This window comes from Ictidomys tridecemlineatus, chromosome 3, assembly GCF_052094955.1.
Source record: "Ictidomys tridecemlineatus isolate mIctTri1 chromosome 3, mIctTri1.hap1, whole genome shotgun sequence".
Classification (NCBI taxonomy): domain Eukaryota; kingdom Metazoa; phylum Chordata; class Mammalia; order Rodentia; family Sciuridae; genus Ictidomys; species Ictidomys tridecemlineatus.
This window is the reverse complement of record NC_135479.1, coordinates 211,718,104-211,745,890: the sequence shown is the minus strand read 5'-3', so window position 1 is coordinate 211,745,890 and position 27,787 is coordinate 211,718,104. Positions and strand designations below refer to the sequence as shown.

The 27,787-nt window shown below is 49.4% G+C and overlaps 1 protein-coding gene across 8 annotated transcripts in view; it reads left to right on the top strand.

The window, feature by feature from the left end:
- The window catches only part of Dscam (DS cell adhesion molecule), a 660,878-nt gene that overhangs the window by 554,659 nt on the left and 78,432 nt on the right, over window positions 1–27,787 (top strand). For 5 of the 8 annotated variants that reach the window (XM_021725291.2, XM_078044665.1, XM_078044664.1 and 2 more), the window contains exons 17-20: window positions 9,668–9,908; window positions 11,326–11,472; window positions 16,955–17,110; window positions 24,428–24,561. In XM_021725291.2, coding sequence (XP_021580966.1) covers window positions 9,668–9,908; window positions 11,326–11,472; window positions 16,955–17,110; window positions 24,428–24,561 — 678 coding nt within the window. Of the gene's footprint in view, window positions 1–1,091; window positions 1,585–9,667; window positions 9,909–11,325; window positions 11,473–16,954; window positions 17,111–24,427; window positions 24,562–27,787 lie in introns of those variants that run through there. The other 3 variants (XM_040287054.2, XM_078044667.1, XM_078044668.1) reach the window with 3 other exon arrangements.

Genomic DNA, 27,787 nt, shown 5'->3' with positions numbered 1-27,787 from the left:
TATAATTGTTGGGTTATAAACAGGTTGTAACCTGTTAGGTTATAATAAGGAAGGAAGGAAGGAGGGGTTGTATTTGCCTTTGACTTATAGGATATATGATCAGAAATTCTCATAAGACTAATGAGTGGGAGCACGAGGTTACAGCTATTAAAAAGCACTTGGGGGCTGGGATTGTGGCTCAGCGGTAGAGCGCTTGCCTAGCACGGGAGGGACCCAGGTTCGATTCTCAATACCACATGAAAATACAGGCATTGCGTTGTGTCCATCTACAAAAAAGGATTCTCTCTCTCTCTCTTAAAAAAAAAAAAAAAAGACTGGATGGCCAGCTTTGTGTCTCTCTGCATTTCACATCTCAACATCACAATGCCCATGTGGATGAGATTCTGCAGCTGGGATATTAGGACAAAGTTGTTTTATGCTCAGAATAATTTTTTTAAATGATTTAAACTATCAAGTACTTTGTGCATAATTTTAACCATGAAAATCTACTCTCTGTATACATGATTATGTAATATTCACATGAAAAATGAAAAGCCTATGTAAAATTATGACAGCATTCATGACATTATGCACAGAGTGGGTTCTGCATAAGTTAAATGCATCTCTAACAAACAAATGTGCATGATAGGAATATTGTATAATAAACCCTGGACCCAGCTTCAGGGGAATTAGACATTATTTCATCTCTACACCCAACACTAACGACCTTAGAAAAGTCACTTTATTTGTCATTGTGGGGACTCGGACCTTTTCCTCTGGTCCCAGTTTGAAAGTCCTTTCCATCACACCACTGCCATTGGGTGATACCTTGTCTCCCCTACCAACCCTCACACTGGCCTGACAACCGTGGATCATAAGGCACCTGAGCTGGTTTCTTTGTAACAACCCAGTTTTGATCTCTGCCCTGGATGCTGGGCCCTGTGGCTCTGGAGAGCTCGGTGATTTCTAATAACAGTGTGCAGTTTGCCGAACCCAACATGCCCTGTTTTAAATTATCTAACAACAGATGAAGAGATAGAATTTTAGCAAGATACTCAAAAGACTGTCCCCTATGGAGTTTTATTGATTCTCATTTATTCCATCTTTAATAGAAAACAAATGAAAGATCACCGTATGGTGAACATGGCATTGAGCATTGCAAGTGGGCTGAGTGGCCTCCGTTAAGCGTGCCCAGCAGCGAGGACACACTACTGAATGGGCCTTATTATCCTGAGTGGACGTGGGGACTCTTCCTGCCAATGACATTTCTCATCTTTTCAGCAAACTCAAAGAAGGTGATAAACTGGACCCACATGTTAGAAAGCAAGAAAGAAGGAAAACCTGTTTCTGACCACGAGTTAAGAGTCAAGGTGACATCTGCGGCACCTGCCGTGTTACGGGCAGGTCTCCTATGGCAAGGGAGAGAAGGCGTTACTTTACCATTGAACTCGCCAGACAGACTGGGTCAGGGTTGGTGGAAGAGACACCAGCCAGGACAGTGTGAGTCAACGCCTCAGTGTGCCCAGTTTCCAGACGGTTCTGTGTTAACATGAGGCAGGGCAGAAACGCAAAGCAGGTTGGTTTTGCTAATTCAAATACATTTAACTTACTGTGCTCAGATGTAACTAACTAATTCTACTTCAAGGTAACCTTTCATGATTTTTTATAAAAGCAAAACTCTTTGTATCAAAAACATTGAAAGCTGATTTTAAATTCTTCCCATTCTTGTGATAGATATTCCCACTAGTGTATTCCTTTGAAAACGTTATGTCGAGACTAGAAATAAAAGTTCTTTGTGCTTGGAGTAATCACAGACATAGGAAATAAAACAACTTCACCTTCATGAAATACATTATCATCCCGGCTTCCCCTGCCAGAAACGGTTAAAGTTGGAAAGACAGTTGTTCCTGTAGAAGTACAGGAGAATTCGGGGAGCTTACAAGTGACCACTGCTAGAACAGCTCCTGTGGTTCCTATGGCTCTGCCCGGCTGTGACTCTGCACTTAGACATGCTTCTAGAATGTTCCGGTAGAGCAGAGCAAACGACTTCACACTTTTTCAATGCTCCGTCCCCAATACCACTTCCTGCATGTCAGAGACTGAAATTCCTTTAGCGCCTTGCGTTACCTAGTACAGGTGAGAGGTGAGCTGCTCTGCAGGAGGACACCACCCCCCGACATCATCCCCTCAGCAAAGATGGAGGACATCAAACCCATGCTCTGAGACCCCTCCTGTGGACAGCTCTAGCTAGAACCTTTCCATCCCAGCAAGGATTCAGTGAGAGTGACAGGTTCCATCAGTGGCCCAGGCCCTGGCCTTTCTCCTCCCAGCTCCACTCTGGCTGCCCCCTGTTCAAGAACCTGGATCAGGACCCACCTCCGTCAGTGCCTCTCCTGCAAAACTTCTGACATGAGACATTTCCTGCTCCTACCCAGAGAAGCCCCTTCTCACCCTCTGTGACCAGTGACCATGCCTTTGAAGTCTCCTCTCTTGAACTTGCTCACTAGACCTAGATCTGGATGTCCCCCATCCATGGCCTCAGCCCTGCCCTCTTTGGCCACTCTGCATCCCTAGGGGCTCCCCTTACCTGCAGGGAGCTACTCTGTGCTGAGTCCTCAAGTTGTGCCTGGAACAGGGGGACCAAGCTCTTGGGGATCACTCAGCTGCCACTAAGGAGCTAGAGCTTGGCCTTCTGCTCACATGTGACGTCCAGCCTGTCCCCCTACATTCTCACTGCCTGTGGACAGCCCTCAGCTGCAGGCGAGGTGCTCACGTTCATGAAGATGTCCTTGGAGACAGTGCTCCAGTCGCTCCCTCATCCACGCTTGAAGACAGCCAGGCTGGGCGGGTCCCCGCATGGGCAGTGTCCCTTTGGTACTGCGTGGGACACATCTCCAGGAGACTCTCAGGTCTACGAGTCCCTTTTGTTTGCCATTAAGGAGATGAAGAAATGGGGTGATCGGGCCTGTGCTCTGGGGCATGTGGAATCTCTGCTTCTTTTTGCTGATGTTGGTACCTCTGCCAGTCCTCACCAGCGAGGCCCAGCAAATCCCACCAGCCCCCTGGGTAACAGCCTGGCTCTCCGCCCGGCTCTCAGGCTCCTGCAAGGACTTGCTAAAGCAGAGCCAGGCCCCAACTCCAACATTTGTTTCTGGATCAGAGGACCCAAGTGGCCCAGTCCTGCCTCACCAGGGGTTTTCCAGGACCTGCCTGGTGCTCTGATCCCTGGGCCCTTCTCTGAAGTGTCACCCTGTCTTCGTCTACACTCTCATCTTTCCCAGCCCCAGGATGACCGCAGATGCCTTGCCACAGGGTCACTGAGCCGACTCTGTCCCTTGGGGACAGCAAGATGGACCATCACCCCCTCCTGTGTAGAGGACAGCAGGCCTGCCACAGGCCCTCGCATACGCTGTTGCTGTGGAGGTCCAAGGGGGTCCTAAGTAGGAGGGTGGGGGTTCTGAAGCAGGAGCAGGGGCACCTGGAGGCATGGAGAAGACGCCCGTGGGACGTGCAGGTGGCCGTGGGATCGGAGGGCTGGACAGGGAGATGGGAGGCCCACGGCCGCTAGAGGAGAGAAGCACAGATCCGGGTCATCACAGGTCACCGTCTTTGTTCAAGCCACAGGAACAAAGAGTGGGGTCAAACACGGAACCTGCTCACCTCCGCGAGGAGCATAAAGGCGCATGGTGAGTGCGGCCCCTCATCAGCCTCCTGGGGGGAAGGCCCCTCCTGCCGATTCCTGCACACAGCCCTGGGGTTGGTGGGCCACTGGTCTCCCTCCACACACGGAGGTGCAGAGTCCTTTAGTATGCACGAAGAGGACCGGGTTCCAGGTGGGACTGCCCTGAACAGACGGTTGGTCTTGATTGATCCTATTGTAAACACGTGCCCACCAGCCGGCAGAGTCAGCGAGCTGTTTTTTCTCTCCGAATCCTTTTTGTTATGCTTTTCTTTTTTTTTATTTGTTCCTTTTGGATGTAAACGACACCAGAGTACATGCTGACATATTATGCGCACATGGAGTACAACTTATTATAATTAGGAGCCCATTCTTGTGGTTGAATATGATGTGGAGTGACACTGGTCACATGTTCATATACGAACACAGGATGTTATGTCCCACTCATTCCACTGTTTTATTCCCATCCCCCTTCCCTTCCCTTCATCCCCCTTTGTCTAAGCCAATGAACTTCTGTTCTTCCCTCCCCATCCATATGAGAGAACATTCAACCTTTGATTTTTTGGTAATGGCTTATTTCACTTAGCATGATTGTCTCCAGTTCCATCCATTTACTAGCAAATGCCATCATTTCATTCTTCTTTATGGCTCAGTAATATTCCATTGTGTATATATACACCACATATTCTTAATCCATTCATCTGTTGAAGGGCAACCTAGGTTGGTTCCATAGCTTAGCTATAGTGAATTGAGCTGTTATAAATCTTGATATGGCTGCATCACTGTAGTATGCTGATTTTAAGTCCTTTGTGTATACATCAAGGAGTGGGATAACTGGGCCAAATGGTAGTTTCATCCCAGGTTTTCTGAGGAATCTCCATACTGCTTTCCAGAGGGGTTGCACCAATTTGCAGTCCCACCAGCCATGTATGAGTGTTCCCCTTTCCCCACATCCTCACCAACATTTATTATTACTTGTATTCTTAATAATTGCCATTATGACTGGAGTGAGATGGAATCTCATTGTGGTTTTCATTTGCATTTCTCTAATTGCTAGAGAAGCTGAACATTTTTTTCATATATTTGTTGACCATTCCTATTTCTTCTTCTGTGAAGTGTCTGTTCAGTTCCTTTGCCCATTTATCGATTGGGTTATTGTTGGCCATTCCTATTTCTTCTTCTGTGAAGTGTCTGTTCAGTTCCTTTGCCCATTTATCGATTGGATTATTGTTGGCCATTCCTATTTCTTCTTCTGTGAAGTGTCTGTTCAGTTCCTTTGCCCATTTATTGATTGGTTATTTGGTTTTCTGGTGTTCCGTTTTTTGAGTTCTTTGTGTGTCCTGGAGACTGGTGCTGTATCTGAGGTGCAGGTGGTAAATATTTTCTCCCATTCTGTGGGCTCTCTGTTCATGTTCTTGTTTTCTTGGCAGCAAAGAACTTTTTAGTCTGATACCATCCCATTTGTTGATTCTGGATCTTACTTCTTGTGCTTTAGGAGTCTTATTGAGGAAGTCTGTTCCTGAGCTTATGTGATGGAGAGTTGAACCTACTTTTTCTTCTAGTATGCACAGGGTCTCTAGAGTAATGCCAAGGTCCTTGATCCACTTTTGAGTCGCATTTTGTGCAGGATGAGTTATAGGGGTTCAATTTCAATCTACGACATATGGATTTCCAGTTTTCCCAGCACCATTTGTTAAAGAGGCAATCTTTTCTACAATGTATGTCTGTGGTGCCTTTGTCCAGTATGAGATCACTGTATTTATGGGGACTTGTCTCTGTGTCTTCTATTCTGTACCATTGGTCTATGTGTCTGTTTGGTGCCAGGATTATGCCATTTTTGTTACTATAGCTGTGTAGTATAATTTAAGGTCTGGTATTGTGATGTCTTCTGTGTTACTTTTCTCACTAAGGATTGCTTTGGCTATTCTGGGCCTCTTATTTTTCCAAATGAACTTCATGATTACCTTTTCTATTTCTATAAAGAATGTCATTGGGATTTTAATAGGAATTGCATTAAATCTGTATAGCACTTTTGGTAATATGTGCATTTTGACAATATTAATTCTGCCTGTCTAGGAACATGGGAGATCTTTCCATATTCTAAGGACTTCTTCCATCTCTTTCTTTAGTGTTCTGTAGTTTTCATTGTAGTGGTCTTTCACCTCTTTTGTTAGATTGATTCTCAAAAATATATATTTTTTTTTTGAGGCTATTATGAATGGGATATTTTTTCTATTTTCTTTTTCAGTTGATTTATCAGTTGAGAACACAATTCATTTTGGGTGTTAATTTTATATCCTGCTACATTGGTGGAATCATTCATGAGTTCTAGAGGTTTTCTGGTGGAGATTTTTGGGTCTTTTAAATATCTGCTGAGTTCCGTTTCCCTTTTTCTGATGGGGCTGTTGTGTTTGGGGGTTGAGTTTGTGAGTCCTTCTTTGCGTACTATAGTGAAACGGGCAATCAGTGTTCAGAGCAGGGCCCCACACAACAGCCAAGGTACAGGACCAGCCCGGGGCCACCAACAGACGCCTGGATCAGGAAAGTGTGATACGTGCACCCAGTGGAGTTGGACTCAGCCACAAGGAAGAAGGAAATGATGGCATTTGTTGGCGAATGGGTGGACCTGGAGGACATCATGCCAAGGGAAATGGCCGACTCAAAAGTTAAAGGTCAAATGTTTCTCTCCTGCAGAAGCTAGAGAGAAATAAGGAAATGAAGGAAATAGGAAAGGGGAGGGGATTCTATGAAAATAGAAACGAAATAAGGGAAGCTGAGGAAGGAGGTTGAGGGGGAGGGAGGAGGGGTGGAAAAGGGCGGAATCGTGGGCTGAACTTGAACAGATCAAGCTATAGACATCTAGGACAATGCCACGGTGAATTTCCCCTTTATGTAAGTCTACAAAACACAATTAAAAACCAATAAGTGAGTAGAATGGAGACCCATAGAGCAGAGGAAGGGGCCTGGGGGGAGAGGAAGGAGGGAAGGAGGACGCATTGGGGCCGAAATGGAGCCGATCAGTCTGTGTGCACCTATGAAAGTGTCAAAAGTAAACCCGTATTATGTGTAGCTATAATGCAGACATGAAAACATTTCTAAAAGCACATGAAGTAAGAGAAATCTCTTTGTTGGTAAATTTGACTTGAGTGAGGAAATTCCTTATATTAATTAATTAGGGAATGTGAAGGCAATTCAATAGTTGCCACAGAAAAATTTCCATATCCTCAAATTCTCAAGATCTAAAACCTTCAGACCTATTTAAAAACAAAGCAAAAAGCCATAGCTCCCCAATTAAAAAGGCAAAGTGTCTTTGGATCAAAGGCACATTGACCTTATCTGTGGTGACCGAAGCGCCGGCTCTTAACTCGGGAGCCAACTCCGCCGCTTGACTGACAGCTGAGATGCTGGCTGTGACGGTTTCAGGGATGTCTTACACTCTGCAAATCCACCAAATCAGACTGGCTGTTGAGAAAAGCAACCGAGTCCAAGAAACCCATAAATGAAGAAACTCGCTTTAAGAAAATGTCCCCATAAATGTGTACGATTTCTATGTATTTGGTTAAAGTTTTAAAAATAGCTAAAGGAGTTGGTGTTACTGTTCTTGGACACACAGACTAACCCCTGAGTCAGCCTGGGCATCTGGTCTCCCTGGGAGGTGAGCATGCCCCTCCCTGTGTGTCTGCTGAGTCTCGTCACTGCCACCGGTTGCCATCTCAACCTCTCCGGCTTCCCGCTGTCACGACTCCCCTCCTTCACATTTGCTGGTTTTCAAGGACTTGCCGCACCCTGGGCCTCCACCCTGATTCTGTCCCTTCTAGCTCCTGTGCATGTGGGCACCCTCTCTGGGCTCCTTTTGGCAGGCTCCCTCGCCTGTACCTCCCTGAGCCCTGGTGTCCTTCCAAGCCCAACTGGGCTCTGCCTCCTTGGGTGGCTTCAGGCTGTGTTCATTTGTCACATTCTGGATGCTGCAGCCTGCGCCTTCGGTGCCTCTTAGGGCTCAGCGGCCTCTTGAGTGTGTACCTGGTCTCTCCTTCTGGGTCATCAGCACTTACAGGGCACGGAAGGCTTTGTATAGCCCCGAGACATCTGCAGACGTGGTTTTACTCACATGTATGTAAGGATATATGCAGCAGCCCCTCTGGAACTGAGGGATCCAACCAACCAAGTGTGCTCAGAAACATGGGGGGAGAAAGCTTCTGTACTGAACATGTATAGGCTTTTTCTGATTAGGCCTTATAAGTAACGTACAGACTTGAAGCACACACGGGATGTGCACAGGTCACAGGCACACGATGCCACTCTCTGTCAGGGCCTCGAACCTCACAGAGTGGGGCACCCAGGGAGTCCTGGGGACCAGGGATCCCTCATAGCTGCTGACCAACCACTGCACCTGGGCACGCACACACACATGCAGCCGCTTCTGCTGACGGCCTTGAAGGCTGTGGCTCCTCTGTGACCTGGGGCCTCACCTGGTTTATGCAATTGGAAAGGATCTGGCTTACGTCCAACATGCCACCAAAAATCCCGCCATCTTCCATTCCAAGACTCTTCTCCTCAGCAGCGCAGAGCCACCTGCAGCCAAGATGACTCAGGCCTCCAGGAAGGAGGCTATCTCCCCACCAGGGATTAGTGAAGGGTCACCTTCCCTGGACTCATCCCAGGGACATCTGCGCTCTGGGATGCTCCCTTAAAATCAGGCTCCTCCGGGCCAGAGCCGTTTCCCTGTTGAATTCGTTCTGTTCGGGTGCAGCCAGGAGCTCGGCGGGCCTCACTGGTGGAAGCAGGAAGGTCGGCTCGGTTGGGATCTTTGACCTGGGGATGAGGATCAGGCTGAGTTCCGTTTCCTTGATGTGAAGGCTGAACACCTGAGAAGCCCGTCAAGCCTAGAGACCCAGTTTTATTTAAAGGATAGAACAGAGATAGACTTCTCCAAGGAGACAGGCCCCGGAGCTGGGTGTCCAGGAAGTGGGCGGTGTCCTGCCCTTTTATAGATTTTAGATTTCCTTTGCTCTCGTGCCCCCACCTCCGCCATCGTACCCAGTGACCAGTGACCAAAAGTTGGGCCAAAAGGTGGAGTGATCAAGAGTGGGACGAAGCCACCAGGGGTCCCTGCAGGAAGGCTGTAGCCCAGGGGCATTCCTAAAGCACACCTTGTAGGAAGAACCGTTCCCTGGAGGCAGGTGACCTTGGCAACCTGAGGAGGAGGGAGAGGGGCTCTGGAGGTATTAGCCTGTTGCTCCCTCTTGAATCGGCCCCGTCTTTCTACTGCAGTCCCTGATGGCCTAGACTGTCCTCCAGCTCCCTGGCCTCAGCATTGGTGCACACGCAGACACCACAGACCCAGTCTGTCTTCTGGAACATTCTCTCCAGTGAGATGAGTCACTGGCAGCCTGGCTGAGAGCAGAGACTGAGGAGTCAGGTTCACTGGCCGCCACTCACACCCAGTGACCTCCTGAGGCCACCCAGGTTCCGGCAGAGTCTCGCAGTGGTGGTGGTGAGGGTTGGAGACGCACGTGCAGGTGAAGGAAGGGCCTTCTCAGGACAAGCTCCATGTGGGAGGCCGCCTTTATCCATGGTTTCGGGTTCCCACGGCTAATCTTGATCTGACAACAATAACTGGGAAATTTCCGAAACAAACCAACCATCAGTTTTAAATGACTTTTTTTAAAAAAAAAAATAGAATATTGGGATAGTTACTCTATTTCCTTATTCGTTACTGTGAGTCTCCTACTGAACAACATTCATGAATTAAAACTTTATCACAGGGGCCCATGTTCAGAAAAGCCGTGGGTTCTATAGGATCGGCCCTGTCTGCAGTTTCAGACCTCTGTGGGGGATCTTGGAAGATGACCATCTTGAAAAAGGGGAACCGCCGTATCTGATCCTGTTCCTCCTGCACCTCTGACCCTTCATATCCTGCTGTAGATTAGCTCGCCCACGTGCTGTGGGTGCTGATCTCACTCCTGTGTTACCACAAGTCTTTAGTGTGTTCTCTCCTTTCCTGTTTAGGCTCCCAAGAAGCATTTGCAAAACGGGATTATCCGTGGCTACCAAATAGGCTACCGCGAGTACAGCACTGGGGGCAACTTCCAGTTCAACATCATCAGCATCGACACCACGGGGGACAGCGAGGTCTACACCCTGGACAACCTGAACAAGTTCACCCAGTACGGCCTGGTGGTGCAGGCCTGCAACCGGGCCGGCACGGGACCCTCTTCTCAGGAAATCATCACCACCACCCTGGAGGATGGTAGGTTCGGGGGCACAGCCCACCGCTTCCCCTCCTGGGTACCTGGCTCCCTGCTGGCTTGGCCGTGATGGGGGCCTCTGGGGGGGAAGCCACCCTAAGCACCTCACCCTCCGCGCAGATTCTGTCCCACCCTGGAGGGTCTGCATTGCCACACCAAAGTGCACTCCCTTTCCAGAATCTTCCTGGTTCATCTCGAGCACAAGAATTGGGCTTCACTGTCACTGCAGGAGCCTGACGAGGATGTGGAAATCTGATTTTTCTAAGAATTTCTCCCAACTTGATATCAAGAGGGTTTCTTTTTCTTTTATTATTCATGCTTTCTAATTTCAAGCAGTCTGGGACCCCAGGAAACAAGGCTCCCTGGCAGGCTGTTGGCGGCAGCTCTCACAGTGATCGAGCGCCCCCTAGTGACCACGGTGAATTAATTCACCCTGTCACCAGGACACCAAAACAGCCTGAAAGTTCACATTTCCAGCAATTTCAAACTGGAGCAAGGACCTGTGTCCGAAGCCACCGTGGTGTTGTTGATGAAGAGATAGCATCTGAGGTAGATGGTGGCAAGTATGGGGTCTTTTGAGGCAGGAGGTTCTCACTATCACCTCTTGCGTAATCAGCCACTGGCTCCTAGATTGAAGGAGGCGAATTATGGTTTGCACCTGTCATTTCTGACAACTTTTAGGGGTGAGAAGTCTGAGATATCTAAGCAGAAACTGGAAGACTCGAGCTTTCTCTGTGATCTTTGCAATGGTTGTTCAATGTGCCTTTTGGGTTTTGTCTTGATGCTTGTGTTTTTAAATTAAGATGTGGATATTGTGGATCCTTTGCATTTAAGGTTGGCCTAAACTCAGTCTTTGAAACACTGTGAATGTTCTAGCAACCGGTCTCCTATTTCATTGTCTCTCTTTCCTCTGACAAAACATGACAGTATTGAAAAGTGGTCCTGGGAATGAGGCAGTGAAGAAGATGTTTAGGGATCCACTTTCCCATGGTTTTCAATAGCTTGGCTTCCAATTCATGTGCCAGAAGTCACTAAATATGGAAAGAATGCAGCGTAAAATGTAAACTTAACTTCAATGAGTACCATGCAAGAGTAATGAGGAAGTCAATCAGACAAGCAGTGGTCTTTGCTTAAGCATTAAGATTAAAAATGTGCTCAATCTGAGTCTGGGATGACCTCCTGAAAAGTGGAGTAATTAAGTTAGAATCCAGTGTGATGAATACATAAACTCGAGATATTTTACTGAGTGATGATAATATTTGTATAGAGAAGTTGTATGTTTTTCTTTTATTTTAGGGGCTTGAGTGCAAGATTTGTATTATCCTCAAATGTTGGAATGTCCACCTATGTTGCTTATTCAGTGTTGTTTTGCTCATGAACCATCTGCTATTATTATAAATTCTAATTATTTAATTTCAGTGCCCAGTTACCCTCCTGAAAACGTCCAAGCCATAGCAACATCACCAGAAAGCATCTCAATCTCCTGGTCCACGCTTTCCAAGGACGCCTTGAATGGGATTCTCCAGGGGTTCCGCGTCATCTACTGGCCCAACCTCATGGATGGAGGTAAGGGGACGTAATTAGACTGCAGGTGCTGCAGAGAGCATGCAGGGGTATTTTTAAACACCCCCCCCTGCCCTTCTCATGTGGGATTCAGGATGTGGCTGAAACCTTTTCTCCATGGACACTTCTGCTGTCTCTCCTCCCACACTGTGACAGGCACATACAAGCTGTCTGAAACATCACAGTCCTTCAGAAAGCAATGTGCCATATAGGCCCTTGGGAAAATTAGGCAGGGGCCGGCTTTCCTAATTATGAGTATCTATGTCAAGACTCTGCAGGCAGCATCCAAAGCTTAATCTCTATCTAGAACATTCTATGCGATACATATTCTGAAAAGTTGGTCACTTCCTATTCCCCAAATAAATTTAGCGCAGAAGTTATTTAAACTCCTGTCATTGAACTAGAAGAGGGCACAGGAAGAATGCTAGAACACTCGGGAGGAACGTGAGTATTCCCCGTGAGGCGCCACTACATCTGGAGCCCTGGGGCCTGGAGGCGCGGCTCAGCGGTAGAGCCCTGGCCTAGCAGGTGTGAGGCCCTGGGTTCCATCCCCTGTGCACACCCAGAAAGTCCAGAACCCCCCACTTCTGTCCTTTCTTTCCACCTTCCCCTTCTCTTTCTTTCTCTCTCTGCCTTGCTCCTTCGTGTGTGTGCGTGTGTGTGTGTGTGTGTGTGTGTTCTTTCGAGTTGGGCAGAATTCTCTTGCTTCTTGGAGACAAGAGTAGGAGGCAGAGGAAAAGACCCGCTCAGGTGGCAGCAAGATCAGGCGTGTTCAAGGGAAGCCCCAGCCTGTCGTCATGGATGGGTCGCGGCAAGTCAGGCCGGGCCGCTGGTGAGCTATGAGCACAGCCAGGCTACAGCCCTGGATGGGAGAGGCTCCCAGGTCTGCTTACCATCGGCCTCAGGTCTTGGGCTGCTGGTCCAGCATCCTCCCTGTCCATTTCCAGGTCCTGCACCCACCACAGCCCCAGGACGCACCCCTGCTCCCCTCTGTGTGCCTCCCCTCTGGGTGTGGTCCTCTGGCGGGTGCTCTCCTCTGAGTTGGAGCAAGTATAGTCAGCATCCAAGAGCCTGCCACACCCCTGCTCAAGAGCTGGTCCTGGTCCATTTTACCAATCAAGTCCCTGTCCCCACAGGCACGGGCCTCACAGACTGCAGGAGGCTCCACATATGCGTCTGATTTCCACTCCTTAGTTCTGACCCTACCATGTTCACCCAAAGGCAGAGTTACCCTGCAATCACTTCTTTTATTGTTCCTGCTGGAAATATTTACGGCACCCGGGGGCGACTTCCTCCCTGTCTCCACATTTTCATGCCTCACTGTATTTACTAGCGTTCCTGTTAATAGAACTGGAGGACGGGGCTGCATACTGTGAAAGCTTTAAACACTTTACGATCCAAAAGTGTTTGATTCTTTAAGTAAAGACTGCTTGCAGATACACACAGTTCTTACAGATATTCTACCCACAGAGCTGGGTAATGCCATTCACGCCCAACACAGAAGTTCTAGGCTTAATCTCCAAGATAAGAAAGAGACCCTCAGAGATGACCTGCTTGTGAGTGGCCACTTCCTACCTGCTACCATGACGAGGTATATCCCTGGAGCAGGCCACTTCCTGCATTTACTGGGTGCCTTGGTACACTGTCCTGAGGCTGTGCACACAGGTTGGCCATCCTTACACGGGCAGTGACTGTGCAAAGGACCGTCCCTGCCACTCCTGGAGAAAAGGTCGCACACGGCACACACCCATGCACACACCCATGCACACCATACAGCACCACACATATCACAATCATACTCCCACAAATACCACACAAAACACACAACAAACCACACACTCTACACACCTCACACACTTCACACATACCACATACTTGTACCACATAGATACCACACACAGATGACACAGATACACACCACATGTAACACATGCTGCACTCCACACACACCACAACACATGCACACAGACACAACACACACAGAACAGGAGACAGAGATGGTTACTACCACTGTGCTCAAGTATTGATCCAAATACTTTCTAAAATATGTACAATCGTTTTATTCTTTTTAAAGAATATTTTTTAAAGATTTTTTTAGTTGTAGATGGACACTATGTCTTTATTTCACTTGTTTATTTTTTGAATGTGGTGCTGAGGATTGAACCCAGTGCTGTGGGGCACATGTGCTAGGTAAGCGCTCTACCACTGAGCCGCAACCATATTCTTAATGTGATCAGATAAAGCATATGTTAACATACTGGATAAGTCAAGTAAAATACACAATATTTTGGTGAAAGTTCTGAGTTTTTAAAAGTTGCAGTCAGAATATTTAAAACATTTTAAGACCTAATGGAAACAGTTCATGGGAGATTGCGTGGGAAATTTTCCCTTTGGAAAGTTCCCATGTCCACCTAATCTCAGCCCCTTCGCATCTCTTCTGTCTTGAAGACAGCAATGGAGGGCCTAACTGCAGGTCAGGGCCAGCTGGGCATACGGGCACGTGGGACAGCTCAAATATCATTCCCTCCCCAGTTTTGTTTTCTGCCTCAAAACTGAGAATGATGCAGGTATAAATAAATATTAAAAAGTATTTTATTTTCAAAAAGACATTTCATAATGGAATATGATTTCCAGACTTGTTGCGCATGTTTATTTCAGTTTATTTTATTCATTCCCTTAACTCCACACGGCCCTTTAGATTGTGTGTGCTTGTGTGTGCATGTGTGTGCGTGTGTGTGTGTGTTTGTGTATATGTGAATGTGTATGTGTTCTTAAGCCAGCCTATTGGGCTGTGGAAGGCAGAGGGTGGAGAGCTGTGCTTAAGCAGAAGGAAAAGAGCAAGCTCTGAAAAGGGCCGTGGGTGCTGGACGCCGTGCATGCTCTGTCCATCTCCTCCCGACATGTGCAGTCAGCAGAGTGTCCTCCCCCCGGGACCAGGGGCGCATGCGTGAGATTCAGTTCCGTGCTCAGGCAGTCTGAATCAGGGCCTGAGTGCAGTGGTACTCAGGGCTCAGGGTAAATCAGTTTATCAGGCAACATGACCCCGAGTCATGTGGGTAAGCATGGTCAGTAACCATCCAAGTACTGACCCTGGCCAGTTTGATTCCCTGGCAGATTGAATGCCCTTGTGCAGTTGGGCCTTTCCTTAGGCAAACCAGGGAGGGGGGCCACAGGCCCTTCCTGCCTCTCACCTGCTCCTTCCCCATGCTGGCACAGCTAGCCCCATTGTCACAGGGACCCTCCATGAGTTAGGCCCCTGCACTCCTTGAAGATGCAAGAGCAGGGGCTCTAAGCTGACCAAGGACATCGCCAAGGTCTCAGAACCGGCGCCTGGCCCACCACCCTGTGTAGGCCACTTGGATCAGTTGTACTTTCCGTGATTGTGAGCGTGTGGGTGTGATCTTAGCTACACGCAGATGTTTGTAAATCTGAAAAGACTTTGAGGAGTTGTACATTTAAAGTTTCATATTAGATTGGGGTTTTATCCTAATCCAGTGGATCTGTATCCGTTATGTTCAGGAAAAGGAAAAGAATGATTGAATGCAGAAAGACCCTCCCTCAGAGGGGAGCATTTCCAAAGCATCTGGGCAATAATTATTGGCATTTGCATGCATGACGGCCACACTTTTTTCTCATTTGTAAGCCATCTGCTGAGACTTCCAAATTGTGACCTGTGAAAGCTGGCCCCCTGCTGGTCTCTCCAGAAGACACGTGGCCTCTTCAGGGCTGCCCTCAACAAGACGCCCTGCCCACAGAGCTCGCCCACCATCTGCCCCAGGGCGGCTCATACTGGGTCTGAGCTTCTGTGACCTACCTGCCACCCCATTCTCTCCCTGGCATGTGCGTGACAAGCCTTGGCCACCAGATGCTTTAGTTAAAATTCCTCCTTGATGGTGCATCCAGTTCCACCTTGATCCTTGGTCCAAAGCATAAACATTTTAAAAGGACATTTCCCAGCCAGCATAATTGAGAAATGGGAGTCCATGTATGTCCGAACCTCTGCACAGTGCACTGTTGGAAGGACAGCCAGTAGGAGAACAGGAGGGTGTGTCCAGGGCCTGGCCTTCTTGACACCTCCCCTCCTCTCCAGCCTGCTGGTCCCCATGTCACTTCACCCAGAGACCACAGCTCAGAGGCCGAGATTGTGGACCGTGGACGTGAGTGTGTGACCGCTGACTCCCCAGCCAGGCTCTCTGCACCCCCGCCAGGATGCTGGCCTCAGGCAGGCTGGCCCTCTCTCAGCTTCCTGTCTGTGCAGTCAGGCAGTGGAAGCTGTGGGGCTGCTGGACTGATTCATGAGGTCCGTCTCAGGGCAGTGCCGACACCTAAGGAAGTGCACCTGGCACGTGGGCCACCTCTGCTAAGGCAGGGGAGCAAGAGAGCTCTTACTGCTTTTGAAATGTGCCCAAAAGGGCCACCAGACAGGAGGATCCCTGGACCCTCTCACACCCGGTCACCTGTGGTAAACGGCCGAGCACGCCCCACCCAGCCACCACCAGCAGCCACTCCACCCCAGGGCCCCTCTCACCCCACTGCCAGCTCAGCAGGTGGCTCACCTGCAGACCCAGGGCTGCTGGCCACGCAGGCTCTCGACATATCATTTCCAGTGTTCCCACACTGCCACAGGTGACATGCTGAGGACGGGACCACATGATGTTCCATCCTCAAACATCCTTAGCTGGTCCTGACATGCTCCAGCGACACCACGGGAGTTCGCTCCAGGTGAATAGAGGAGCTTGCTGAGCCACTCGCTCCGACACAGTTTTTTCCCTACTTAAGTGTTTGATTTTATTTTTTCAGCTTTTTTGAGGTGTCCCTGATAAATTAAAACTGCACACTCAAGGTGAGCACATGGAAGTCCTGGCAGACGCATGCGCTGTGAGCCGATCAGCAGGATGAGGCTCAGGAGCGGACCCACCACCTCACACACGTTTCCTATATTTTTCCCCTAAAAGATACAAAGTTTCAGTTATGCAAGATGAACAGTTCTGGAGATCTATTGTACCACCCAGTGACTACAGTTGCTGCGTCACCCACGTGGGACCTGTCACTGGGACAGGTGTTAGCTCAGACATTTGAGACAAAGTTAGGCACTTGAAAATCTGTGGATATTAGAATTTTTAAAAATAAAAACAACACCTTAACTTGCGGGAGCTTTCTAATGAGCAGGAGGGAATCACAGCGTGAACCCAAGCTTGCTGGTGCTGGGTTCAAGGGCCACTTGTGGCCAGCAGCTGCCTGGGGCTGCAGAGTGGCACCTGAGCTGGGGCTGACACTGCACTGGGATGACTCACTCTGAGCTCCGGGTCAGTGTTCTACCTGCTCTTCTGGGAAGTTGGCTGTGAGAGGTTTTGCAAATGGCCATGCATGGTGTCGGTGTCACATGGGGCCTGTGTACTGCCCCTCGAGTGCTTTCAGACGGTGGGGACAGTGTGGGAGCACCGATGACTCCAAGGTGGGACTGTCTTTTGTTCTTTTCCTCCAGAGCTGGGCGAGATTAAGAACGTCACCACCACACAGCCGTCCCTGGAGCTGGACGGGCTGGAGAAGTACACCAACTACAGCATCCAGGTGCTGGCCTTCACCCGCGCGGGGGACGGGGTCAGGAGTGAGCAGATCTTCACCAGGACCAAAGAGGACGGTGAGACTGGACGGCAGCGGGCGGAGAGCTCAGCTCCTGGCTGCGTGCCCAGGGACACACTGGGCTCCTGCCAAGTGGCGGCACTCCAGGCCCAAAGCCACCTAGTCACTCTCAGTCTTCCCCACCAGCTGCTCTTGGCCTCACTCGAGGAAATCCTGGCTGCCCTCAGGACACTCTGCAGAGCCACTCAGGCCCCGGCCTCCTGGGCTGCCTGCCCTCCAGCCTCCCTTGGAGCCCCTTCCCCATAACTTGTAACCTTTCTCCCCTCATTCCCCCCTCCCCCTCCCCCTCCCCCTCCCCCTCCCCTTCCTCCCCCCTCCCTCCCCCTTCCTCCTCCTCCCTCCCCCTCCCCCTTCCTCCCCCTCCCTCCCTCCCCCTCCCCTTCCTCCCCCCTCCCTCCCCCTTCCTCCCCCTCCCTCCCTCCCCCTCCCCTTCCTCCCCCCTCCCTCCCCCTTCCTCCCCCTCCCTCCCCCTTCCCCTTCCTCCCCTCTCCTTCCTCCTCCCCCTCCCTCCCCCTCCCCCTCCCTCCCCCTCCCCCTCCCTCCCCCTCCCCCTTCCTCCCCCTCCCTCCCTCCCCCTTTCCCTTCCTCCCCCCTCCCTCCCTCCCGTCCCTCTTTCCTCCCTCCCCCTCCTCCCCCTTTCTCTTTTCTTTCTCTCCCCCTTCTTACTCTTCCCCTCCTCCTGTCCCTCCTCCTCCTCCTCTTTTCTGTTTCACTTTTTGGGGGGCCAAGTATCATTTTAAACAAAAATACCTTTAATCTCAGAACCTCTGCACCTGTTTTGTGCCCTCTTAGATTACCTGTAGGGCTTCTCACCACAGCGTAAGCTCTGATTATCACACCTTCCTCTTGAAAATTACATGCTGGCATAGGTCATGGTATTCTGGGTTAGTTAAATCGCTTTAGAAGGCCTTGCTTTAAGAGCTTCACATATGTTTTTGGTTTTTTTTTTAATTCTTACAAGGATTCATGATGATTGGGTAAAATTTTAAATCACTGTTCATTCTGTTGGAGGCTATTAATTCTTGCTGTTCCACACAATTTGGATTGAGTCATGTGACCATTACCCAAACCTGCACAAACCATCAGCAAAGGGCTTCCTCTTATTCTGAGGGAGACCCTCAGGTGCCTTCTCTGAGCTATTTAAGGGACCGTTCTGTTCCAATAACAGCAGAGCAGCTGCCTCCAGCTCAGTCAAGTGAATGCCCTTCAGAGTCGTCCAGAACGTTTCAGCACAGAGTCACACCAGAGAGGGTGCCAGCACAGGTCCCCACACACCCACGGGCCTCCTGACTTGGCTCCCCACCTCCCTGTTGTTCAGGATGAGGTCACCCAGGAAGTGGGGGGTGGGGGTGAGAGAGCCGTTACCATGGCGTGTCACCTCCTGTGTATTTGTAGGCTTGATGGCTAGAATCTCAATCCTATCCCCCTCCCACACGAGTCGGGGAAGTAAAGCTGGGGACCAGGTGCGGAGGCAAGGCCCCGGACTTCTCCGCAGCCTGTCTACCCACTGGCTGATTCCCCCGCACTCAGAGGGTGCACTTTGCTCTCATGCACTGATGTCAGCAAGCGGGGCCCTGCTCCCTGGTCAGCCCATCTATCCCCTCGCACACAGGATTCCCACTGCCACTCGGTCCCTTCCCCAGTCAGAGCGTCTGTTCACAAATCAGTCCTCACCAGCCTTAGTCTGGCTGAGACCTGTACCTTCCTTGGAACTACTGTGTCTCAGCCAGTTCTGCTCAAAGACGTTAAATTAGCCACAGTGCAGTGCCATCAGCAGGCCACTCCTCCTGAGCGACGTCCACCAGGCTAAGCCTGAGAGAAAAGAGCCACAGATGGATTTAAAATATAATAACCAAAGAGCTATGTGAAGGCCAGCACTGTCCCTATGCCCACGGGCTTGGAGCACCTCACCTCATCCTCTCTGGGCAAGATAGTCCTCATGAACAAAGCTGCCACAACTGGACCGCGTGCACCCAGTGTAGAAAACAAGCACCAGGAGCCACCCACCTGGATTGACCCCAGCAGGCTGCCCCTGCTCCAGATCCTGGTTTCTTGCTCTCCACTCCTTCAGAGCAGGGTGGAAGGTCCCTTTGCATTGCTGAGGAATAACACAGATGTCTCTGGGAGGATTCTTTAAAGAGCAAATGGATCTACCACACAAATTTCAACACGGGCATCTTTCAGGAGAAGGCACAGAGTTCCAGTAAGAGGCGAAGGCTCTCCGTGGCTCCGACAGGCTCACAATTTTGGATCAATTTTTAACGAATCCTCTAGTTTTAAAATCATAGAATTTAATCTCAAACCTTGACCCCCAAGACCCAAGGTCTCATTGGCTGAACAACTCATCCCTGCGTCTGTAAGCAGCAATGACAATGTCCAGCGACCGGGAGACCCTGCCTTGAGGGTGCCAGATACCCCGAGAGGGATCCAGAATTCCGCTTGTGCTGGTGGCCTGCAGAGCCGAGTGTCAATATTAATCAGAATAAATCAGCACTTTCAAAAAGAAGTGGAGCAGAGACTGGGTGGAAGGAGGGGGAAATCTAATATAATGATGAGTTCATCTCCAGGAAGAATTCACTAGTTTACCAAAGGTGAAGAACTGTGCCAGCCACCTTTGTGGTCTCAATATCTGATATAAATGATGTTTGAGCAGTTTATAGAAGTGAGTGTAATTGAAGGAAAGGACCAAGGCTAATCATCATAGACGGAATACTTAATCCAATTAATGCTACATGTCCTGCTTGCACTTCTACTTAGGAGGTCTCATCTATTTGAAGTTTGGCTTACACTGCCAACTTCAATTAAAATATGGATAGAATGCCAGTAAAATAATTGCCAGTGTTCATTAACTTCTTCCTCATTAGGCATTATTTAGGCATAAGTTGATGTTTCACAAATAAAGAGAAATTACTATGTTAACTACAAACTTCCAATGAGCCCTGTATGCCTTACATGGTTTGTAACCTTTGGCCCTAACCCTGTAGCCTCAAGAGGCCTAAAGGTTCGGGTGTGTGGTTAGTGCAAAGAGGTCACTGGTCATCCTAAAGAGAGAACTTTTATCACCAGTAAAGACAAAATGTTTACTTTTGCAAAAGATGACTTGCAACTGAATTACTGGTTTAGAGAACACATCTTCTGCACTTTTAATAGTTTTCTCAATCTTTATCTAAGGATTCTTGGACTTATAGACACCTTCTCAGGTAGGTGGTCATATTGTCAGGCCAAAGGATGACATCTCAGATCCTTAAATTTTAGGACCCTTTAAATTTCAGGGCCATGGACATAGCCTTGTAGTCTGCAAGTTCTGATCACATTTCAGATTCACTTCCTGGGCACCAGCCAACGAGAACTTTTACCTCTGTTGTTGCAGTAGGGATGCAGAAGATTATTTGCGTATGTGTCTTTCTACTTTTGAGCGCAAAACAATTAATTCTGAATTCTCAAACATCTGTGAGATCCTCATATCATTTTATTTGCCAAGAACAATGATCTAAGCACAGCCATGGGAAAAGAGAATGCAAATAAAATATCGCCCATTAATTTTCAATTGCCGCTTGCATTCTGCAGGCATCAGCTAGTTCCAGCCTTGATCTCTTTATGCAGAAGTAAACATGATATACGTACAAATAGAGACGGTTGTGCCAAAGCTCCAATATTTGCTGAGCCTATTGCTAACGCACATGGCTGCGTGAGGTGCTGTGGGGGAGAAGGCCGGCCGTAGGCAGGATTCGTGATCTTTGCTCCCCTACCTTCGATTTACAGTCTCGTTGGTGGGACATCTGAACATGGAGCTTAGAGGAGAGAGACATAGGCACAGGATGCCCTGGGTGCTCTGGCCACCCACACCTCGAGCTGTAAGTGCCTGCGTGAATGGGTCTCAGTAGACCTCCCAGGTGGGGTGTGTGTGTGTGTGTGTGTGCGTGCGTGCGCTTACACACTTGCATCAGTGCTGCCCTCAGCTGACAATGAAGGCTTTGGCCCAGTGGGAAGGCCTGCCCATCAACACTGCTTAGGACTCCAGGGTCACTAACCCTGTAGCCTGTGGGACAGTGTCCTGTGCACTCGAAAGTACTGCAGCAATATGACAGACCTGTATATCCCGCAGGGCATTCTCCACCTGCCACAAGCTCCCCACCCCATCACAACTCCCTACCCCAACACACTTATATGGGGGCTTTCCCTTCTTCAAAGCCAGGGATGGGATGGTCTCCATGCCTTCAAGTCTCTCTGAGTTCTCTCTCTGGCCCCGGGCTCCTCTTCCGTTTTAAATGCTTTCACTGGTGCAGTGTAGTTCTACATAATAGTGGGGTTCATTGTGACATATTCATGTATTCATGGAATATAATTTGCTCCATTTCAATCCCCAGTATTTCCACCTTCCCTCCTGCCTCCCTCTCCCTTCTTCCACTGGTCTTCCTTCTGTTTACTTATTGTTTTTAACATGGTGTTCTATAGATATGCACAAGTGGAATTCACCATGATGCATTCACCCATGCACAAGCGTAACTGGCTCAATGCTGCAGTTTCTCCCCTTTCTCATTGGCCCCCCTTGATCCTCCTCTCATTTAAGGGGCTTGTTGGGTTAGGGCAGGCCACGCAGGAAACTGACTTTTTATCATATATCTTCAAACACCATCACCTGTGCCATAGAAGGTGACTGGGTCATGGGAGTGATCCAGCCATTGTAGTAAGAACTACCACCCATGCTCTGGGGCAGGGGCGATGCAGATACGTGCTGAGCAGGATGGTGACCACCTTAGAATTCTGCCCGTCACACTGTAGCTCATGAAATCATCTTACCACTCTTCAGAGAATCTGCATTGAGGATCTGGTATGTTCTGGATACTGGTCCAGGTCCTAGAGACAGAGCAGGCTGAGGCAGCACTGGCTCATCACTCCTGAGTGGGCTGAGACAGTGCAGTAGGGAAGAGTCTAGAGGGGACATGGGACCCTGACATCTAGCCTACTGGTCAGGGAGGGCTCCCTGGAGGAACTGGCATTTAGGAGAACATGAGAAATGAGTAAGTTTTCAGGGAAAATGTAGAGGGCAGGAGAAAGTTCCAGAGAGGGATCCCATGGCCCTAGATCACCGTCCAACCAGGGCCTGGAGGAGGACACTTTCAAGGACCAGTATTAGAGAACACCACCCAGCCAGGAAGGAGCCCAGCCCCTGGCCTGTCCTGTCTACATGGACTCAACACAGCACTCGGGAAAGGAAGAGAATTCTAGGCTCTGGCTCCTTGGGAGAGAAGGTGCTCAGCCCAGTGTGGACGGTCCACCTGAGGCCCCCACGTGATCCTCACGGAGCTGCGAAAGGCAGTGATGAGCTGAAACAGCAACGGCAGCTCCGTGGGCGAGTCCTGGCCTGGCCAACTGGGAGACTCCAGAAGACAGAATTCTCTGGAGGCTGCACCCTTTATTTCAACCAAGTAACCTTGGAGTCAGAAATCCATGAACTCCTGTGGCCGGGAATAATGAGATGTAGACCGAGTAGGTTTCCTAGACCTTCATGTTTAAAAAATAATGAGAAGAATAAAAAGATTTCCAAAATGTCGTCCACCAAAATGTTGGATAATAAAAGATTCTGCCTTGATTTTTTTTAATGAGTAGAAGAACCCCTCCCTCCTTCCTAATTCACACTTAAAGAAGCATCTCCAGAGGAAGACCCTCAATTGCCGTGGAAACATCTTTCTTTTGCGCTCATATTTCACTGGTTTACACAGTAATTAACACACAGCCTCGTGTGACAGAAACAGTGGTCACACACAGCCTGGAAATGAGCCGGTAGCACTTGGGCTCCGGGAGAGACACAGGCTGCTGGGAGTGCCCAGCAAGGGGGACGTGGCCACAGGAGTGCCCGGCAAGGGGGACATGGCCACAGGAGTGCCCGGCAAGGGGGACATGGCCACAGGAGTGCTCGGCAAGGGGGACATGGGCAGCAGGAGTGCCCAGCTAGGAAGCAGGGAGAGTGTTGCTAATCCGGGTGTCTGTGAGGATGAAAAAGTCACAAGCGCCCTCTTCCCTGGTGTGCAGTAGGAGTCCTGGGGCTCTGAGCCAGCCTGTGGAAGTCTTGGTGACCCCTCACCTGGGGGAAGCCCGAGGGCAAGTGCCCAGGACAGTGGAGATGTTCCAGGAGCCATCGCTCCCCGGAGCTCCCTCATCTACTTCACTGCCCACAGGACTGGCCAAGAACTGACATCGAGACCTTCTGTTTCCAAAGGGTGACCACGTCCAGCCCATGCTGGTCCTCCCCAGAGCCACTGGTTGTTTTGTTGAGACTCAGAAGAGTGAATGTGACGATGATGAGAACCATCGCCCATGGACAGTTAGATGTCAGCCTTGAGGCCCCCGCCACAGAGGTGCCTGTGTGCCTTCCCTTCTGCTGGGCCTTGCCCTCCCACCGTCCTGCCTCTCAGCCTGGAGACCGAGGACGGACGGGGAGGGTGTGCAGTCAGCCTCTGCCCCGCCCGTGCTGCACAGCATGGCTGCCATTTCTGCCTTCTCGGGTGGTTTGTGGAAGGAAGTTTGCTGTGCCTACATACCTACCGCCACCCCTTGACCAGAAGACACTCCCATGGCCACATTGCCGTCCCTCTCTGGGTACAAAGGAGCCACAGCAGGTTCTGGGCAAGCAAGAGTGGCCCCTGGTGACCGAGGCCATTCACCTTCATGCCTCTGTCCCACAGAGGCAGACACCCATCCTTGCCTCCTCAAAGTCACAAATGTTAGAAGGAACAAGAGTGACCAGAAGCTAACCCCTCCAGCTCTTCAGCGACGGGAGATCACGGGGCCAAAATGGAGAAAAAAGTCTCTCCAGGAGAGCAGGAACTAGACCCGTGGCTGTTAGTGCATAGGCCGCCATGGAATGGTCTCATTTCTGGAGACCAGAAACCCAAGACCAAGGTGTGGCCACAGTTGGATGCCCTGAGGGCTGTGAGGGCTCCAGGGCTGTCCCCTGGGCTACAGGTGGCCTCCTCTCCCTGTGTCCCTTGAAAGCATCTTCCCCTTGGGCACACGGTCGCCTGTATCCATCTTGCCCTTTTAACATATTGAGGCAGGGCCCACCCTAATGACCTCATTTTAGCTCATCCGCCCCTTTAAAAGTCCTTTCTCCAATGAGGTGGCTCTTCTGAGGCAGCTGGGGTGAGGACCTCAGCATAGGCACGTGGCTCTGTTGTGTCCTGGGGGAACCATAGAACCAGGACCCCTCCTAGAGCTGAGCGGGAGGGGCGGGCCCCGCCGCAGCGCGTCCTGTGGGGCGCGGCCTGCGCCCCTGTGCGGCTCCCTCTTGTGACTGAGCCTTGGCCTTTTCCAGTTCCAGGTCCTCCCGCAGGCGTGAAGGCAGCTGCGGCCTCGGCCTCCATGGTCTTCGTGTCCTGGCTGCCCCCCCTCAAGCTGAACGGCATCATCCGGAAGTACACTGTGTTCTGCTCGCACCCCTACCCCACAGTAAGTCGGTGCTCACCAGGTGCCCCGCAGCCCCGGGGCGCTGCGCGGCTGTTCTGGGCAGTTTGCTTCGCTGCCCGCCTACTTGGGTCTTTGTGGTGGTTGTATTTGTCCCCGATTGTCTGCACCTACACAGGGAAGTCGGTTAGACCTCATTTGAACACACTCCTGCAGCAGGATGAGGGACGTGGCTGTGAGAGTCATTGTTTATGGGGTGAGTCCCCATGGCACGGCCAGCGGCTCTTCAAATCCAGAGCCAGGGGCCTCGACTGCACCTTAATTGACCCTCAGTGGACAACATGGACAACATGGTAACAAAATGATTTGTTACCATTACCGTTGTCACTGCTGGTCCCGATGATCAAGTGGAACGGTTTCTGAGACCAAGTATGAAAACTTACCAAAGAAAGAAGTTGCCGAGAAAAGAGAACAGAAAAGTGGTCTGTGACACTCCCCCTGTGGGTCTCCCGCTCCTGGCTTAGCAGGTGGCAGGTGGAGTGCTTGGTGAGCATTTGTGGCGTGAAGGCAGGAACTCCTTTCGTTTCTATTGCGATGAAATATATATCATGTAAATGTTACCACTGTAACCATTTCTAATTAATATTGTGCCCCGATCCCTGGCCCAGAACTTTTCATCTTCCCAAGGTGAAGCGTGACACTCCTCAGCTAGTCCCTACCCCCACAGGGTGCCCAGCTGCCCGCCTACTTCCTGTCTCTGAGTTTGACCCAGGGACCTCACGTGAAGAGGATCACACAGCGCTTGTCCTTTCCGACTGGCTTATTTCTGTGAGCGCGATGTCCTCAGGGTTCCTGTGGGAGCAGTGTCAGAATTCCCTGATTCTGTCAGGCTGAGCAGTCTTCCCCAACTAATTCATTAACTTTAACTAAAGTGACACGTTTCCCAAGTCCAGAGTCTGTAGCGCCCTGAGGCTGGTGCAGGGCAGCCGGGGAGGGCCTGTGTGTAGCCCACCCAGCTCCAGCTCTCTGCTGAGAAAAGTCACATTGTGCCTTCGCTGACATGTGTGTCAGCGGCAGTGCCTCTGCCTCCAAAGTACAGATTTAAACGCAAAGAGTTGGGCTCCGGAACATTTTTTGTGAGTTCCCTGTTTGTCCTCAAATATGCCCATGAGCTGTCACCAAGCCCAGGGCGCGGAGCAGCAGACTCCTCCAGGAGCCAGTGCCTGCAGTCCTGTCCTCTGCTCAGGGTAGCAAGTGTCTGAGGACCCCCCAGCATAGCTTCTGATTTCCTCCGTGGCCCTGTGTGTCCCATAGCTACCAAAGACACATAGTCATTGCTGAAGAGGCTCACTTTCCACTTGAGCTTATTTTCATTCATTCATTCATTTGTTCATTCATTCATTCATTCATTCATTCACAGAGCCATTAGTCTATCTCCTGTAAGTCTCATCTCTGGTATTTTGACTTCCATAGCTAGAAGGGAATTAGTAGGGCACTGTCACCAGATTACTGTCATTCTGTCCTTCCAAAGTGATCTTTGTTTTCAAACTAAAAGTGTGCACCTGGTAATTGGAGCTGGATCTTAGTGAGGGGTGCATACAGGGAGATCCCCTGGCTGGAGGGAACAATGGGTCACAGCAGGCTCTGTCCTCCGGCCTGAGAAGTACACACAGTAAAGCAAAGAGCCAAGTATCGGTTCCCAAAAGGTAACCAAGGAGTCTGTATGATGTGGGGGAGTGATTTTCCCAGGGGCCCTCTCTCGTTCTTCATAGATCACAAAATTGGACCCGCCAGGACCCTCTCAGTGGGACCTTATTGAAGTAAGAGGAATAAGATCGAATCAACCAGAAAAGGTGGGAAATAACTGAGTTTCTCACTGCTTGACATTTTGCGACCACTCTGAGGGCATCTCTGCTCCGCCTTTCGGCTGTGTTAAAGAGCACTACAGATGCAGGCACAAGCTGGTCACTCCGTACCCATGGGCTTCTGGGCAACGTCATTGATTAAGTTTTATGAGAATCTCCCAGAAACCAGCTCTGTCCTCAGTACTCAGTAGAGTGAAGTGAGCTCACATCAGTTTTGCTCAGTCTCCACAGCTACATTACAATTACTCTACTTCAAACCTCATTTGAGACCCAATTTTTTTTTTTCTTCAATATAACACCTTTACAGGTCAAGATCAGAATTAATACATTTCAGATAGTGAATACTTACAAATTCCATACATTACTGTTTTAATATGGAATTAATGAGAAGCTAAAAATTACTGGAAGGGTAGGGTTTTGTCGTTGTTTTTCCAACTTTAATTTATGTGAGTCAATTTTAGGCCAGAAAACAAGACTGTCAAATTGTTTGAAGTTTGTGCATTTCCAGCTATGTGTCAGAATGAACACCAGGGGGCAGCACCAGCTCTGCACTTTTCCTTGTCCGTAATATGATTTTTTTTTTTTTTTTTGCTTTGAAATGATTTCATAGTTGAATGTAGAACATGGGAGGGTAAATCAGGACACAAGACGCCCTGTAATTTGATCTTCTTTTAAGAGTCCCTCAGCGAACCTCCTCACTGCTGTTAATTTTCTTGTGAGATTACCAATTCATCTCTTTTCCTTGAAAAAGGACCTCGTTAAGACTTTCTGCTCTAATATGTGAAATATGTTGTCTAATAATAGACATTTATTTCATGGTATTCTCAGTTCGTATTGGTAAAAAAAAATATTAGGATTTGAAACTCTGCATGTGGCCAGACAAGTTACATTTATCTGGTTCATTTACCTGTTATGTGAAAACGTTCATTCCTCTCACCTGGAAGTCCAGCAAACAGTGAGAACTCTGCCTCCCGACCAGGCACTAAAACAGGAAATCACCAAGTTCATCTGCTTCGGAATATCATCCATGTTGTTTGTGGATTCTGGCCACTAATTTCAACAAATCATGTTTCGAGTTATTTATTCACAAACTATGATTATTAATGAAAATCTAAAGAAGTAAAATAACTTTTCAAGGTCCCAGGTAGAAAGCAACTAAGCTATATTTCCTTTCTGGGGCTTCACCCTACCTAAAAGCAGTCTGTGGAAAGTTGTGCATATTAAACAGGTACCAGGAACTAGAAGCTGCCTCCTTCACAATGCGCCAAATTTACTTACATAGAACTTAGAAATTGAGTTAAGAGAAAATTTTCATTCATGAAGAATAAACATTAAAAATCATAAAAAATTATACCAGTGAACTGTGATCCATACCGATGATGCTAGTTGCCATCCAGTGCCTGCAC